The 17355-nt window shown below is 57.0% G+C and overlaps 2 protein-coding genes across 19 annotated transcripts in view; one reads left to right on the top strand and one right to left on the bottom strand.

The window, feature by feature from the left end:
• Nucleotides 1–12113, top strand: part of Camsap1 (calmodulin regulated spectrin associated protein 1) — a 61408-nt gene extending 49295 nt beyond the window's left edge. For 10 of the 11 annotated variants that reach the window (XM_078048667.1, XM_078048664.1, XM_078048663.1 and 7 more), the window contains 8 exons: nucleotides 200–2615; nucleotides 3592–3728; nucleotides 4241–4449; nucleotides 4579–4681; nucleotides 6141–6256; nucleotides 6779–6897; nucleotides 10388–10682; nucleotides 11608–12113. In XM_078048667.1, coding sequence (XP_077904793.1) covers nucleotides 200–2615; nucleotides 3592–3728; nucleotides 4241–4449; nucleotides 4579–4681; nucleotides 6141–6256; nucleotides 6779–6897; nucleotides 10388–10682; nucleotides 11608–11627 — 3415 coding nt within the window. In that variant the 3' untranslated portion in view covers nucleotides 11628–12113. Of the gene's footprint in view, nucleotides 1–199; nucleotides 2616–3591; nucleotides 3729–4240; nucleotides 4450–4578; nucleotides 4682–6140; nucleotides 6257–6778; nucleotides 6898–10387 lie in introns of all 11 variants that reach the window. The other variant, XM_078048661.1, reaches the window with a different exon arrangement.
• A 2956-nt stretch (nucleotides 12114–15069) lies between these two features.
• Nucleotides 15070–17355, bottom strand: part of Kcnt1 (potassium sodium-activated channel subfamily T member 1) — a 58090-nt gene continuing 55804 nt past the window's right edge. For all 8 annotated transcript variants that reach the window (XM_078048657.1, XM_078048658.1, XM_078048655.1 and 5 more), the window contains one exon: nucleotides 15070–17347. In XM_078048657.1, coding sequence (XP_077904783.1) covers nucleotides 17227–17347 — 121 coding nt within the window. In that variant the 3' untranslated portion in view covers nucleotides 15070–17226. The remainder of the gene's footprint in view (nucleotides 17348–17355) is intronic.

Raw genomic sequence — 17355 nt, 5'->3', positions numbered from 1 at the left:
AAAGGGGTCTGGGACCAAAAGGTTTCAGAATCACTAAGCTACAGTTGTTTCTGGTTCTCCGTTCTCCGGGGAGGGGTTTACTTAGGTGCCCTATACTTGAGGTTTGTATTCTTTTCATAACTAGAGTTCTGCCCCAGACTGTCAATGGTCTCGGGGGTATGTGATGGCATGTCCAATGGGCTTCTCCTCTGCGTTTCAGGCCAGTATCCCAGCCAACACCCTTTGCTCTCCACCATGCTGCGAGCTGTGACGTGGACCTTGGCTCTGGTGACAGCGTCAGCCTGGCACGCTCTATCAGCAAGGACAGCTTGGCATCCAGCATTGTTCATCTGACCCCACAGAACCAGCCCTGCCCCATAGCTGGGAAGACCAATGGGAGGAGCCTCCTGAGCAATGTTAGTATTGAGGATGAGGATGAGGAGCTGGTGGCCATTATCAGGACAGATGTGTCTCCCCACTGTGTGGACCCGCAAGGCCCCAGGGCCTCGCCGCGGCCCCCAGGCCTGGTAGCAGGTGCCAGGTCTCCCCAAAGGCAGGTGGATGCCCTAGAGAATAAGCCTGACAGCTTTTTCTTGGAGCCCCTGCTGCCAGCAGTGCTGAGGCCGGCAAAAGAGAAGCAGACCACCACCAAGGAGGATGAGCGAGGGGAAGGGAGACCTCGGAGCATTGTGCCCAGGAGGCCCAGTGAGGGCCCTCAACCTGCTGCCCGGAAGAAGGCGACCGGCCGTCGTGACTTGAATAGCACTTTCACCCCAATTCCGTGCTCAGAGCTTGCTGCTAGCACTGACCCTGCAGAGCGGGGACTGCGGTCTGCAGAAGCTACAGAAGTGCATGGGGGCCCTCTGGCCATTGGCGGATTGGATCCGTTGTCTCAGGGACAGTCTGCCGATGGCTTTTTCCTTCACCTAGGCAGGGCTGATGGAGACACAGAGGGGAGGTTATGTGTTGGCCCAAGAAGCCCTGGCACCCCTGATGAGGAGCCCTGGGCTGTCCTGAGGCCAGATTCTGACTCTGACGTGGGTGACCTAGAGGAAGTGGAACAGGATTTCATTGGCGAGGACCCTGCCGTGGTAATTGCCAGGTATGCCGGTGAAGAGGAGTCAGCCAAGTTGCAGGAGGACATGAAGGTGAAGGAGCATGAGGACAAAGATGATGCTAGTGGCCGCTCGAGCCCATGTCTGAGCACTGCCTCTCAGCTCAGCAGCGTATCCATGGCCAGCGGAAGCGTGAAGATGACCAGCTTTGCTGAGAGGAAGCTCCAGAGACTCAACAGCTGTGAAACCAAGTCCAGTACTAGCAGCTCCCAGAAGACCACACCGGACGCATCGGAAAGCTGCCCAGCTCCTCTGACGACGTGGAGGCAGAAGAGAGAGCAGAGCCCAGGCAGGCACAGCCGGGACCCTGCCAGCCTCCTGGCGTCTGAACTGGTGCAGCTGCACATGCAGCTGGAGGAGAAGCGCAGGGCCATAGAGACCCAGAAGAAGAGGATGGAGGCCCTGTCTGCGCGGCAGCGCCTGAAGCTGGGCAAGGCCGCCTTCCTGCACGTGGTAAAGAAGGGGAAGGCTGATGGTGCCCCTCAGCCACTGAGGCCAGAGCATTTTGCAAAGGAGTACGCTCAGCACAATGGCGAGGACTTTGACAGTGGCATTTCTAAGTCAGAAGCCTTCCTCGCCAAGGAAGAGCAGAGGGAAGATCTCAGTGAGTCTCAGGACATAGACAGAGAAAGCCTGGCTTTTGTCCAGCTTCATAAGCCCAAAGACCTGACGGCTGTGCATGACGGGGAGAAGGGCAGAGCGCTTTCTGCTGCTCTCCTGGAGGACAGCATTGGCGAGGTGGGAGACCTGAGTGAATGCGACCTTTCCATCGAGAAGCTGAACGAGACCATCAGCACACTGCAACAGGCCATTCTGAAGATCTCCCAGCAGCAGGAGCAGCTCCTCATGAAGTCCCCCACGGTACCAACGCCAGGCCCTAAAAATAACTTTCAGGACCAAAAAGTAAAGACCTCAATCCACTTTGTTGAGCCGCTTTCTCCGACTGGGGTGTCTGGTCACCGCAAACCCCCCCGTCTGGGCCAGAGCCGGAGCTCCCGTTCAGGAAGACCAGCTGAGCTGAAGGTTCCAAAGGATAGGCAGCAGGGCTCTTCTCGGAGCAAGACCCCAACACCCAGCGTGGAGACCCTCCCACATCTGCGACCTTTCCCCTCTGGTGATCACCCACGGACACCTCCCGACCTGGGTGTGGATAGTGCTGCAGCCCCTGGTAGCAACCCTCCTGAGAAGTGTCTCTTGGACAGTTACAGGCTTCATGATGAAAGCAACCAGCGGACATTAGCTCTGTCCTCCTGCAAAGAGGCAAATGTTCTGTCAGAACAGATGAACTTCACAGAAGCCGTGGACATGAGCGGGAAAGAGGCAGGGCTGCGCTCCTCCGACCCCACAGGGAGCGACCACGTTCCTGGGGAAGAGCCACTGAGGAGCAAGGCCAGCCTCATCGAGGTGGACCTGTCCCACCTACAGGCCCCCGATGAGGACGGAGAGGGGGCTGGCCACACGGGCTCTGTGGACCTCCTCAGCGACAGTGACCAGAAGCCTGGGCTTGGCTTCTTCTTTAAGGTGAGTTGGTGGCCCTTGTGCTGTGTTGCAAGAATCAAGGCTCCAGGCAGGTGCATCAAGATCCCTGGGGGGAGCTTGTGGGCTCCGTGGGCTCATGGCTCTGAAAACAGCCACGGAGACGCTCGCAGATGAGCAGGGCTGCATGCAGAGACTTTCTGTGAACCTGATTTGACTCTCGTGTATCACAAAGTATGTTTTTTCAGCTATTTTTAACAGTTGGAGAAATGGTTGGCAGCCACAGGCTGGGTTGCCCACCCTGGCTGGGCAGCACCTGGGCAGCAGAGAGGCTCTGCAGCATGCCCATTACCTCCATCTGCTCTGCAGCATCTTCCCAGGGGTGAGGAGAGACACGCTGGGGCTACTTTTCCTGAGACCAGACAGTGCAGTCCTCGGGCAGCACCAGACACACACTTTATTTGGTGTTTGTGCTTTTAAAATGAAAACACAGTTAATTTGGGTGTTAGCTCAGTTTGGAAATTTACTAATAGTTTTCAAGGCTAGATGTACAAGGCATTTGGAAAGGTGGCCAATTGTGACTTCCTGTTGAACAGCATTTTTTGTTTTTAGTTGTGTCAGTAATCTATAAAGGACATTTATTTCTTAGTTCAAAAGTAAAAGTTTTATGGCAATGTTAAAATTTTTTAAGTGTATATTAAAATCTGCTGGGTTGCCAGGTGTGGCTCACGCCTGTAATCCCAGGGGCTCGGGAGGCTAAGACAGGAGGATTACAGGTTCAAGGCCAGCCTCAGCAACTCATTGAGGCCCTTAGTAAGTTAGTGAAAACCTATCTCAAAATTAAAAAAAAAAAAAACAAATGCTGCAGGATGTGGGAGCCTTGGGATGTGGCTCAGTGGTAGAGCACCTCCAGGTTAAATCTCCAGTATAAAATAAAAAACTATGTGTTGAGGTGCGCCTGGGCCAGGCAGTTCCGGGTGTTTCCTGTACTGTCACTGACCACTAGACGACGCCTATGCAGGACGAACAGAAAGCAGAAGATGAACTTGCCAAGAAGCGGGCGGCCTTCCTCTTGAAACAGCAGCGCAAGGCCGAGGAGGCTCGCGTGCGGAAACAGCAGCTGGAGGCGGAGGTGGAGCTCAAGCGGGATGAAGCCCGGTAACCTCCTCTCCTGGTGCCCCCTCCGTGCCTGGCAGGGCAGTTTGGGTCCCATGAGCCAGAGGGATGATCAGGGCTGGCAAGCCCCAGTCTTAGTAGTGCCCTGAAGCCGCCTCACTGCTCTCTGTGCTGTCCCTGCTCAAGGCACTGGCCCTGCTGCAGGTCTGTGAGGGACTGTGCCAGGCTCTCTCCCGGATGGTCTTCAGTCGTATCACAGCCCCATAGCTGTGTGCTCATCCCATTTTAATGTTGAGGCCACTAGCATGTGGTGCAGCAAATAAGTTGCCCGTGGCCCAGCGCTCTGGTGGGGCTGCGGTTTCACAACAGAGGCTTGGTCTAGGGCCCACCTTTTGACCACTGTGCCCCCTGTGGAAGCTGGCTTTCTCAGCTCCAGGGGCCCTAGAGATGCCCAGCCACAGAGCCTGGGTCCCCTGTGTGGGAGGCAGGTCCAGGAGGGGCGTGGTTTGGGACCCCTGTCACTCAGTTCTGTGGGGAACCACCTTGGCTCTCAGGCGTAAAGCTGAGGAGGACCGCATCCGGAAGGAGGAGGAGAAGGCACGGCGAGAGCTCATTAAGCAGGAGTACTTGCGGAGGAAGCAGCAGCAAATCCTAGAGGAGCAAGGGCTCGGCAAACCCAGGTCAAAGCCAAAAAAGCCGCGCCCAAAATCCGTGCACCGGGAAGAGTCTTGCAGTGACTCTGGGACCAAGTGCTCCTCCACCCGTAAGTAGCCTCTGCCATCTGCCACCTGCAACTGTGCTTGGCTTGGAGCGCATCCATCAGTGTGGAGGCAGCCAGGCATTCCCAGCCTGTGGTCGCTCCTGCACATTGCCCTGTGCTTCGTCTCTGCAGCGGATAACCTGAGCCAGACTCATTCCGGCTCCAGCCTGTCCTTGGCCTCTGCAGCGACCACGGAGCCCGAGAGCATTCACTCGGGGGGCACACCTTCGCAGCGGTAAGGAGCTGGGAGAGTGGAGCTTCTGGGTGGAAAATGGGTGAGAGTGGCTTTGTCGCTTTGATCTGGTAGAATTCCAAGTTCACAGCAAAGTGGCTGTGGTGGAGGAGCCACGCCTGCCTGGCACAGCTGTCTGCTCTGTGACTCAGCGTTGGCCTGCCTTGTCCCCAGCCCACGTGTGTGTCCACGTTCTCCAGTGTTCCAGGAGTGAGCCAGGGCGGCACCCTGTGTCTCGGCAAGCTTGACTGGTTGCCAGGACCGGATGTCTTTCTGCCACATGTAGTTGTCAAGCCAGCACTTAACTGACCCACGGGCTGCATCCAGTTGTCATCAGTGGGCCCAGTCTGCCTCTGTACCGATGCCATCGCTCTTCAGTGTCCTTTAACCTGGGACAGTTCCTTCACCTTTTCTGGCCATGATGTTCTGAGACTCTGAGCAGTTATGCTCCCATCTGCTTCCCGTGGCAGATGGGTCACAAGCGCCCACTCTGGGATGGAACAGCTCGTGTGAGGCCTTCCTCCAGCAGCAGGCCGGGCGGGTCCTGATCTCGTCAGTTTACTTGGATCATTAAAGTGGTGTCAGCTGTTTTCCCACTGGCAGTTAACATCTCCCCTTTGTGATTAGAGGGATTGTCCAGGCAACATGAGGCCCACCTAGACATCGCTGAACGTGTCTGCCCAGCCTTGGAGCCTCCCTCGCTCCCTCCCATGTGGTGCTGCTTCCTGTAGAGCCAGGGCCCTCCCTCCTCTCCTGGCGCCCCCTCCATGCCTGGCAGGGCAGCCGGGTCCCGTGAGCCACAGGGGTGACCTGTGGTGTTCCTGTGTTCATATGTGTGCCTGCTGTGTCTCCTGGCTTTGTGGAGGGTTCCTCTGATGGGCCCCAGGTCCTGCCTGGAGGTTTCTTCTGATGGTCAGCTGCCCAGCTAGACTCCACCCCAGCCCTCTCTGGTGCCCTTTGGAGAGCAGAAGCCTCATGTCTCAGAGCTCTGTCCAGCTCTGGCCTTGGCACCTGCCATGTTTGGTCGGGACACTTCTGCAAGCATAGCTCAGATCTGCCAGGAAGCAGAGTCACTGACACAGGGCTTTCAGACTGGGCCCAGTGGGCTTCCTTCCTGGGTTGCATCCCTGGCTGACAGCAGTACAGAGGGCCTGGGCCAGCAGCAGCCCTTGCACCCTGCTTCAGTGGACAGCAGCCCCAGGCTAAGCGTGAAGGCACACTTCCTCCTGCAGAGGGGCCATCCCAAGTATTTGCTGTGTCTCTTTGCCCGAGCGCGTGTGGGGTGGCAGTGTGCTTACCCACCCCCACCTTCCCCAGAAGTCCGCTGCTACAGGGTGCCCATACCCTGATGATGCGGATGGCGGTGTGGGCTGACAGGTGCAGTGGCCACATGCTGGGTGTGGGTGGGAGGAGGGAGGCCGAAGCTCTGCTGGCCTCACCCTGTGTGCTTTTCTGCCTGCAGAGTGGAGTCCTTGGAAGCCTTGCCCATTCTGAGCCGCAACCCAAGCAGGAGCACAGACCGGGACTGGGAAACGGCGTCGGCAGCTTCCTCCCTGGCCTCAGTGGCCGAGTACACAGGTGATGGTCACATACCTTGAGGTCACTGTGCATGCAGCCACATGGCTTTGGCTTGGCATTCTATAGAATACCAGTCTTCCTGTGTCTGAGGGTGTTTTCCTGTTACTGAGTAACAGCTGTGTGGCTCTCGGTGTCTTTGAAGTGCACCGTGGACTAGGGAAGCCCCTGGCCCAGCTCCCGTGGCCTGCCCTGCAGTGGCATAGTGCTGGCTCTAGCCGCCTTCAGAGTGGTGCTCAGGGCAAGTACCACACAGCCTGGCACCTGGGGCCTTAGGCCTTCAAATTACCTCCTGAGCTTGTCATTTTTATAGTAACAAACCCAAAGTTAGAAAGTGGATAGGTATTAATCATTTTAACCTTTCACCTACCATTTCAAACTCACAAATGGGACTTTTCAAATCGATTTGAAGCAGTCCTCACTGCCCGTTTTCTGAAATGCGTACATGTCCACGATGCTGCTGCTCTTTTCCGTGTTTTTGTGCCTCAGAATTTCAATTTTGCAAATCTTGGTCTGGTTTCTTAGGTCCCAAGCTCTTCAAGGAGCCCAGTAGCAAGTCCAACAAGCCCATCATCCATAACGCCATTTCCCATTGCTGTCTGGCCGGGAAGGTGAACGAGCCTCATAAGAACTCCATATTGGAGGTAAACGCCAGCCGCACGGTGGCTGTGAGCTGTTTGTGGGTTATGGGGCAGCCAGGGAGGGCGGGCATGTAGCTTTGTGAGCCCAGGTTGTGGTCGGGACCCTGAGAACTAGAGAGTTGGTTCTGGTAAAGTGCTGGTCGCTGTTGCCATGTTGACACACCTCCTAGAGTCTGCAGCTAGAGTGGGTCTGGCTTTGGTTCTTTTATTATTTATTTTTTGGTTGTAGGTATTGAGCCCAAGGATACTCTACCACTTGTGCTACTCCTCTCATCCTTTTTTATTTTGAGACGGGGTCTAAGTTGCTGAGAGTTTCACTGAGTTACTGAGGCTGGCCTCAAATTTGTAATCCTTCTGCCTCAGCCTCCTGAGTATGGCTTCCATCATCTCATAGGAGGTGATGGTGGCCTTCCCAAGTGGAAGTAGAGGTCTAGTTAGGATGTGGCTGGTGCTTCGCAGTGGGGAGCTTTCCGTTGGGGTGGAGGAAGCGGGAGGTGTGCTAGGATGGGCCGGCCCTGCCCAGTGCTGTTCTTGGCTCAGGCTGCACCCTGAGCAGTGACAGCAGTGGCCTGTGAGACAGGTGCATCAGGTGAGGTGCTGCCTGAGGAGGGGTCCTGTGGTGACTCTGGCCACACTGCCTATTCTGCAACAAACACCGTCACAGGCCATGTGTGGGCAAGTGGCTGTGCCTGGTCCCCACCAGGCTGATTGACAAAGCCAGGGCAGCCCCAGGTGGCTTGAGGGCTGTAGGTCAGAAACTGATAAGGACTTGAGGAAAAATAAGAAGCAGGCCGCCTCAGGGTGGGGTGCTGGGAGTTCCTGGGTCAGCCGCAGTGCCTGGTGGTTGAGAGAGAGGCCCTAGGTCTTAGCTGAGAGCTTGGGGCCCAGGAAGGTGGGTGCTACCTTGACTGGGCTGCCTGGAAGGCCTCCCTGCGTCCAGCTGTGTGCCCAGTGGGTGTTTGGGAACAGATCCCTGAAGCTCAGGATGAGCTCCGAATGGCTCCTCAGATGGCGGGAGTGGAATTCCAGGAAGACGCGGGTACCAAGAACCCCTGCCCCGCACCTCAGGCGCATTTGTGACGGTTGTTGGTGACTGACCTTGTGGAACAAGGGCTTCCGAAAGAAGCCTTTGCAAGCTGCCCGCCCGCCCTCAGAACTGGGCGCTTCAGTATCACGAGGGGGTGTGGGTTGGTGAGCCCAGGAGGGAGGCTCCTTTCTTAATAGCAGATCATCTGGGCTGGCGCATGCCACCCCCTGCCCCTTCAAGCCTTTCTCGTGGGAGTGGAGACAAGCGGCCTGTGACCGAGGCATTTCTCCCTGAGCCTGTTTCCATGCAAAAGAGGCACTCCAAATTCAGAGATGCTCCAGTAGGGTACTGGTGCCTCAGCTCCCGTCGCAGCCTGGGGTGGGGGAAGACACGGACAGGGTCCCAGCCTCCGAGTGCAGCTGGTGTGCCAGGCCTGCCTGCCCAGGGCACGCGGGACGCCCACCTCCTTGAAGTACAGTTGTAGTGCCTGAGGGTTGTGTGTCCGGCAGGGCAGAGAGCTTCTGTCCATAAGGACATAAGGCGCCCCCTCTGCCTTGAACACAACAGAGCCTCAGACTCCAAAAGGGAGGCAGAGCCAGCATGAAGACCTGCTGCTTAGGATTGGAAGCCCCCTCCAGCCAGTGTCAGGAGCCGCTGAGGGCTGCTGCGGGGTCTCACTGCCCTGCACAGGGCCACAGTCCCCCTCCTGGCCTGCCTTTTGGCATCCAACTCTGTTCCTGTTGAAACTCAGAGGTTGTGCAGTTGAAATCAGTTATTGTACATAGATTTAGATTTTGCTTTTTCTAAGAACATTCTAAGAACGTTTGTGAATTTATTTAGTAAACATGTTATATGTTGACTGAGACCCCATAGATTTAGAAAATACATTTCCTAAAGCAAAATAGGTAGACATAATAACAAGTCAGTGAAGCGTTGCTTTACACGTTCACCCGTATGCAGAGCAGGAATCTCAGCTCCTCTTCTCTCAAGCTGTTGCACCCGCACATGTCATGTGACGTTGGGCAGCCACCACTGTAACACACAGGAGCGAGTGGGCAGCAGGTGTACCAGGGAGCTGCCAGGAGGGCTCAGAGGCCCTGGGCCACGCCTTGGGAGCTGCTGAACAGTAGGCATGCTCGTGGCTCAGCAGGAAGAGGTCCTATTTCAAAGGTTGTCAAGCCCTGACCACTTGTCTGAACTCAGAAGGCCATAATGAGCACCCAGCAGGCCCCTGCGGTCTGTTGCGTTTGCCTTGGGATCTTTTTCTCAGTCACAGCTTCACTGAGATTCAGTTGGTGTGCACAGGGTGTGTAATCCACCTTTTAAAGTGTGTCCTCCACTGGGTGCAGCGACCACACCTGTGACTTCAGCAGCTCGGGAGGCCAAAGCGGGAGGATTGCAAATTTGAGGTCAGCTCTGGCATTGTAGCAAGATTCTGTCTCAAAATGAGGAATGTTTAAACAGGGCACGGGTGTGGCCTGGTGGTAGAGGCTGGCTCAAGGCCAGGCTCCTGCCCAGTGCAGTGGAGTATGATCCAGTGGTTTTTACTCATAGGCCAGCACAGCCGCCGATTGGCGCCCTGTCTCACAGTTTGCCTGTTCTGGAAAACTTCGGGTCTAGCTGCTTTCCCCTTGCACACTTTGGGGTGGTAGTTCATTCTTATTTAGTTATTTTTTACAGTACTGAGAATTGAACCCAGGGCCTCATGTGTGCCAGGCAAGTGCTCTGCCACTGAGCCACATCCCCATCCCTTTTTGTTTTTCATTTTGACACCAGGCCTCACTAAGTTGCCCAGGCTGGCCTTGACCTTGCTGCCCTCCTGCCTTGGCCTCCTGGGTCCCTGTGTCCAGCAGCGCGTGGGTTTGAGGTGTGCCGGTACTGTGGGCTGTTCAGAACAGTATTTCTTTCCATGACTGAGAAACACTGCATCTGTGGGGGGACCACGTTTGTCCATCGGCGTTGCAAGTTTATGTGGCTTCTGCCTCTGCTCTGGTGGACAGTGCGTGTGGACATTTACACACGGCTCTCTACATGGGCCTGTTCTTGTTCCTCTTGTGTGTGATGGGGTGGAGCACTGTCCGAGGGTGGCCTCTTCCACGGTGGCTTTGCCATGCTGTTCCTCCCAGCAGCAAGTGTGCCCTGCACGCCCCCTACCTCTCCCCCAGCCATCCTCCGTGCAAGGTGACACACTGGGTTTGGAGGGCATTTCCCTCTGGCCGCACTGCCAAGGTCATCTGGGCTGGTCGTCCCTCTGTCCTGGAAGCCCTTCTCCTTGCTCACCTGGACTTCCTCAGTGGGGTCTCCACTGGGTGGACAAGTATGACTCCACACAGGCAGCCTGGCCCCGGGTGAGGCCTCCTGGCCCCGGGTGTGGCGTGGCTGGGCTGCCCTCGCAGGGCTGAGGGCCGCCTGGGCCTGGTGCTGCAGCCAGCCGTGCTCAGTGCCTCTCCTTTCCTCTCACGGCAGGAGCTGGAGAAGTGTGACGCCAACCACTATATCATTCTGTTCCGTGACGCTGGCTGCCAGTTCAGGGCACTGTACTGCTACTACCCCGACACCGAGGAGATCTGCAAGCTCACCGGCACGGGGCCCAGGAGCATCACCAAGAAGATGATCGACAAGCTATACAAATACAGCTCGGACCGCAAACAGTTCAACCTGATCCCAGCCAAGACCATGTCCGTCAGCGTGGACGCACTTACCATCCATAACCACTTGTGGCAGCCCAAGCGGCCCGCAGTGCCAAAGAAGAACCAGACTCGTAAGTGACCCCAGTGAAGCCCGGGGTCTGAGGACGTGCCGACGGGATCCGTAGTTACTGTTCCGTCTACTGGGGTACGAAGCGTGCAGAGACACTGACCTTTTTTCAGAGGTGTTTAGACCACAACAGGAAGCCCTCTCTTGCCTCCTTGCACGCACAGGGCATGCCGGGAGGGCCAGAGGGGGGCGTATGTGCCCTGTTTTCAGTGGCAGCTGCTGTGGTCCCTGCTGACCAACGCGGCCCTCAGATGGGGACGTCGTGCGGCGAGGTCTCCAGTGTGCGTCCCCCTCACTTGCCCCTCCACACGCTGCCTGCTGCCCTCCAGTTGGCCAGCACAGGCGTGCTCTGCAGTCAGGTGTGTGAATGTCTTCCTGAGAGGAGCTCGTGTGGAGTCTTTATTTGAGAAGTTGTCTATTTATTGATTGTTCTACTGCCAACCTCTACATCCAGTCCTGAGATGTCTGAACAAGTCCTTGTTCCTTGCTGCTCAGAGAAGCTTACTGAGGTTCCCAGTCCACTAAAGGCACTGAAAGCAGCAGTCAGTCTCTGCGGCACCCCTTTACAGGCGTGGAGATGGCGACTGCGACAGGCGGCCGTGCGGATGGCCGGGTACTGCTGGCTGGTGTTGGCCTGCTGTGAGGTGGTGCTGGGCCAGCAGGGGCTGTGCCAGTGACGCTGGGTAGGGGCTGGTGGTCTGTTCACTTAATAAAAGCAGATTTTGGTACAGTTAGCCCATCTGTCCCTCTGAGCGGGTCTCTCCTGAGATGCTGCACAGGGCCGAGACTTTCTTTGTGGTGGTGTGATGTCTGTACCTGCCATCGTGCTCTGGCTTGAGGAGTAGCATGCTCTGCAGGGTGTACAGGCAGGTGAGGGTGGTAACTTTGTCTTGTTGCCTATTTAAAAGCAATTATGTGGTTATTTGCAGTTATTCCAGAACTCAAGTAAAGTGGAGTGGCTTTGGGTTCTTTCCACATGGGTCCCAGTGGCGGCTGATGCTTCTCCAGAGCAGACGTTCCTGGGGAGCAGGTGCATCCCAGCCCCAGCCACGGCTTGTGCCACGCGGCAGAGACACCTGTGTGACGGACCAGCTGCCGGAAGATCCTGGAGCCACTTACGTTAGTTTTGCACATATTTTCTTGGGAGTGTTACTTGAATCTATCTTGAACTGCAGAAAAAAATTGACGATAATAGAAGACGTTAGAGACAGGTATAACTGTCACACAGTGTTAGGTAGAAAGGTGATGGAGCCGTGTGCGGAGAAAGGAGGGGACATGGTACGGGACAAGAGAGGGAAGCCCAGGCCTCCTTCAGTTTCCTCATCCTTTGAAGAAGAACATGGCCTGCTCCGACTGTGTAAATATCGTGCCGGGCCCTGCGCTGCTGTTGAGTGACCGCAGCCCGTGCCGAGATTAAAGTCTGGACGTCTGTCAACATGCTTCTGCACGTGTGCTCTGTTCCCCACTATCCCCTTGGTTCATGTTGCTCTTTGTATTGGAAAGAGCCCTGGAATGTCATGAAGAGTGAGCCATATGCACCCTCCCCCCCCAACCCCCTCCCGGTGCAGGGTGGGCATTGGCTTCCTCTGGCCTCCTGCGGAGCTCCTGGGTGAACTGGCTTCCTGGAGGTGCTGCACCACGCACAGAGCGTCCTGTCTGCGGGCCAGCCCCGCTGCCGCGTCTGACATCTCTGGATGCCAGGGCTCAGGCCTCGTTGCTGGGGGGGGGGGGGGGACGAGTCCTTGGTACGCAGCCTCTGCGTTGTTGGGGGAGCTTCAGGCCCAAGGCGTGCCCAGTGGGTGATGCCAGGCCTTTCTGGCAGGGTGGTGATGCGCCCCTTGAATTAGCCCCAGCGGGGCTCCTGTCAAGCCTGTGCTTCCTGAGTGCCTGCGATGCTTCAGTGCCACGTGCAGGTCACCAAGAGTGTGTCCGTGTTTCAGCCTGCAGCCTAGTGGCGTGCTGGCACTGGTGGTGACAGAAGCCTGGGGACAGAGAGGCTGTAGAGTAGACAGAAGGAGCTTGACAAGGCCCATTGTCCACAGACCACATGGAAACGCCTGGGCGAGGGTGCGAGGGTGTGCAGGCACACGTAGGGGTGTGTGTGTGGGCATGGGGTGTGTGCGCGGGCATGGGTTGTGTGTGTGGGCATGGGGTGTGTGCGCATGTGTGAGGGCATGTGTGTATGTCTGTGGACATGGGGTGTGTGCAAGGGTGTATATACAGAGGTGTATGTACATGTGAGGGTGTGTGTGTGAGGACGTGCACGTGTGTGTGCATGTGTGTGTGCCGCAGACAGACCATCTCCCTTGTGTCCTCTGAGCCATTTCTGAGCGTGTTGCTGCCATGCAGCCTCAACAAGTTTCAGGCCCAACCTGAGTTCTGCACTCAGGTGGCTTTGAGAAGGGGAAGAGTACAAAAAGTCCTTCAAGATCCGACTTTCATTCCCTGAAGTGCTAGCTTGAGGGAATTAAGGGAAAGAATTCAGTAACACTGAAACACAGCTTTCTGTTCAATTCTGCTGGGTGCCCTTCACAGGCTGGCTTTTATCTACCCTGTGAAGATAGATAATGTGGTCTTGCCGCTGGCCGGGAAGCACAGGGTGACTCCATGCTGGCCTTGCCAGCTGACCAGGCGATACACACTGGTAATCTGCTGTCCTGCCCTAGAGAGAGGCACACCAGGATGAGGCGCACCTCCAGGGGCCTATCTGGTGCGAGCACCTGGGAAACACGAGCGAGGGCTCAGGGTGAATCTGTGTGTTCACTTAGGAAGATGAATCTGGAAGCCAAAGCCTGCGCCCTTCCCTCCCTCAGGCTGCACCTGGCCTGTCCCTGTGCCAAGTATTCGGCTGGCACTTCACAGCACAAAGCTTGCCTGGGGTGTCACAGCCCCCAGCCCACGTCTCCCAGCCTTGAGTCCGAGAAACTGCTGCCAGTCACACTGCCACCCTGTGGGTTCTGGAGTTCTGCTGTCGGAGATGTTGAAGTGTGGAGGGTGGGGGTGCAGCTCAAACCCCGGGAAGCACCTTGCCACCCAAGAGGCAGCAGGAGGGTGGTTGCCTGCCTGGGCTGGGCAGGGTGGCTCCAGACAGCCGTGGAAGCCCCAGCTCCTGAGCAGTGGCAGCCTGTTGGGGAGTTTTGCTGCAGGCAGAGCTGGTGACTGAAGGTTGAAGTCCCTGCCCCGGGGTATGCCAGGGCCCCCAAGACCCGAGAGCTCCAAGGTTCCTATAGATGTTGCAGGACATGAGGGTGGGTGTGCCCAGCACCGACCCATCTGAGGTTTCAAGTTCAGGCTGCCTCTGAGGCCTGGGACGCATAGGAGCTGGTCGGTGCCCCAGTCCCTTCCCTCAGGGCTCCAGACCCCCTAGAGCAAGGTGAGTGGCTCCCCCGGGCCTCAGGCTGCAGCCTCCGTCCAGCTGTTGCCCCGGGCCAGCCCCTCCTCAGTGGCCTGGCCAGTTCATCAGGAGGCACCAGTTGGTCAGGTTTTTCAGAAGATGCTAAAACTCTTCCTGGAAGACATGACCATCCGCTGCTCCGAGGGCACATCTAAAAACCCTGACCGAACTTGGTGCTTTTAGACAGGAGAAAAGCCCCTGAGGTCATGGGAAGGGCCAGGGCAGGGCTAAGATGAGGGCACAGAGTCAGGCAGAGGGGGCCTGGAGGCTCCTGAGGCCTGTGCCCGCTGCTATTTGTTGTGCCTGCCTGGCGTGAGAGGCTGGGACAAACTGAGTGGGGCTGGGCAAGGGTACCCCAGCCCGTTAGCTTTGGGGTTTGCTTTCTGTCCACTGTGGTCTATCACTGGGACACTCTGCACGTTCACTGGCTGATTGGTGTCACCGGACCAGTGGCCATCCACCCATTTTCTGTTGCTTGTCCTTGTTTGTGGTCCCTGCCTTGCCCTCCTTTGCTCTCCGGCTCAGCCGAGCCTCCCACCGTGCGCATCCTTTCCTCACAGGCCCACCTGGGTCTGCAGCGCTCCTGCTCCCCTCGGCCTTGCCGTTCCCATCATCCACCCCCAGGTGGCAGCACTCAGCTATGAGCCAAGTTTCCTGCGAGGTCAACCAGAAATAAGGAAAATAAAGGTCCTCTCCATAATTTTGTTTCAAATTTTATGCTGCAAAGCCTTTAAATTCTAGCTCATTTTGGGCAGCGGCAGCTGCTGATGTCAGTCTGGATCCCCCACTTAGCAGAATGGGTGTCTTCGGAGGGGTTCATCAGGGTTAGGACCCTGGAGTACCAGTGGTCAGTGAGGACGGAGGAGTAGGACTGACCTCCTTGGTGCCAGGACTACACAAGCCAGGAGTGTTGGCAAATGGACCCAGGACAATCAGAGACGTACCCACGTGTCCCCAGGCCTGGAGACAGATGGAGGTCGAGACAGAGTGCAGGAAGTTCTGGGTGTGCAGGCAGCTTTTATTGGTCTAGGAGCATCTCAGTACACAGACCCTCTTGACCCCACTGCTGGCCTGGTCCACAGCAGCCTCTGAACCTGGGCAGGGTGGAGCAGCCCTGGTCAAGGGCCCAGTGTCCTCAGTGGCTAGTAGAGTTCATGGATTGCCCTTCTCCTTGAATGTCTGGGGCTAGACCCAGAGTGACAGCCCTCCCTCCTGCTGTGAGATGCTTGTCACAGGATAAGTCCCAGGTACCCACTCTTTGCAGCACAAGGAGCTGCAGCCCTACCTAGTGGAAGCCAAGGTGGCTCTCCCACCCCTTGGCCCAGCAGCCGAATAGGTGACAGCAGGAAGCTGTGCCATGGCAGCAGGATAGGGGCTGGGGACACTGAGTATACATGGAGGTGGGCTCAGACCCCTTGCTGTCCACTGCGGCACCCCAGGAGCTGCTGACAGATCTAGTACAGCAGGGCTGAGCTCTGGCCACCTAGCCAACGTCAACCACCTGCCCTCCATCAAGCCCCAAGACTTCCCTGCTCCTGAGTCTGCACAGTCCCTCCCTGCCCACCTGCATCCTCTGTCCTTGTCAGCGCCTCACCCAGGCACTTTCTGAGCAGGCAGGCCCCTGGTGGTCCAGTGCGCAGGGTGGGGAGGCTGAGCCCCAGGTGTGTGGCACTCTGCCAGCCAGGCCTCCCACGCAGTTTTCTGTAGTCCCTGAGCTGCCTGCCCACCTCTGGGGAGCCATCTGTCCTGATGCTGGGGGGGGAGCTGTGCCTAGGCCCTTCCCCTTTATCTCAACCTCTGCAGTACATGGGCTCAGCTCTGGCCCCCAGTGGACGGGGTCCCCAGCAGCTATTGGTCTCAAATGAACTGTGTCCACCCCACAAGCCTGGGGTGCTCAGGGTCACTCCAGAGGCATTCTGGGATATAGGGGTGAGGCTGATGGACAGCTCACCAGGAAGCCTCCAGGACACTGGGGCTTCTACCAGCCAAACTTCCCATCTGTCCCAACCCAGCATTATGTAAGGGCATGCTGGCCAGGCTGGGGGACAGGCTTGCCTGTGAAGTCGGGGGTGGGGACCACAGCAGACATTTCTGACCCTTGTAACTAGCCCCAGGTGTCCTCCAGACCCAGACTCAGAGCCTGGAGTCTAGGGCAGGCTACCTGGTGACATGCTGCCTACAGAGTGCATCCTTGTGAGCAGTGAGGTCTAGCAGTAGGGACGGGGGCTGCCCAGATCTCTGCCCGAGGATTCCCTGGAGACCCTGGGGACAGCAGCCAGCAGCCCAGGGCTAATTGTGCTTCTCAGGTTGGGTGTTTAGAAACAAGACTTTGCTTTGAAATGTAAAATGGTCCATAGAGACACACTTGTCACAGTGTCCCCAAATGCCATGGCTGGAAAAACTCAGTGTAAAAATAGGAACTGGTGTCTTCTGACTTTCAGTTACTGGCAGTAGGTACCCCCACTTGCCAGATCTGCCAGCAAGGGCCCCCACAGCCTGGGGGCTGCACACCCCTGGCTCAGCCAAGACCCTCCTCTTTCTTTGCCCTCCTGGGGATAGCTCGGAATAGCAAATGGCAGAGAGCACCCCCGGGTTGCCCTTTATGAGGGCTGTGCCTCAGAGCCGTGCCGAAGTCAGGAGGGCCCTGAACGGGGTGGAGGCCACGAGATCACGCCGACTGTTCAGCACCGGGAGGGCTGTGTGGGACTCCCCCGCTCCAGGGTCCAGACACGAACTCCTCCCCACCCAATGCACCCCAGTCCCTCCAGCAATGCCTGAACATGGCCATGTAGAGCAGTGGGACCCAGGTGGTGTCCAGTCCCTCTGTCCCCTACTGGCCACCTGCCCTTCACCTTGACCAGGCCCCGTCACGAGTTGCGGTACATCTGTATAAGACATGGACAGTACAGGTTTGTAAAAATAGATTAAAAACGTTTCCCGCTAGCCTCTAGGGTGCCTGATATGGTTCTGCGCCTGGCCCTGGGTGAGGAGTTCTTTCTGGGGTCAAGTCCTGGAAGCCACCCTGAATGAAGTATAGCCTCCCTGGGCCAGGCCAGTAATGGTATCTGTGCTGCTCCCTCCTGAGTCCTTCCTTTGGATCCCAGGCAGGGCACAAGGTCCAAAGGATGCCCTGGTGTGGGTTCCTCAAGGTGGCTCAGAGCTGGGTCTCGTCTCGAGTCTCTGGGTTGCAGGAGGACAGCTTGTTGCTACAGCTGCTCTTCCGGCTCTGGGAGCTGCTGGCCACGTGGGCCAGAGGGTCGGAGCGAATGAGATACCTGTGAAG

Source organism: Ictidomys tridecemlineatus, chromosome 4 (assembly GCF_052094955.1).
Source record: "Ictidomys tridecemlineatus isolate mIctTri1 chromosome 4, mIctTri1.hap1, whole genome shotgun sequence".
NCBI classification, from domain to species: domain Eukaryota; kingdom Metazoa; phylum Chordata; class Mammalia; order Rodentia; family Sciuridae; genus Ictidomys; species Ictidomys tridecemlineatus.
The sequence above is the reverse complement of the archived record's forward strand: the minus strand, read 5'-3'. Positions and strand labels throughout refer to the sequence as shown.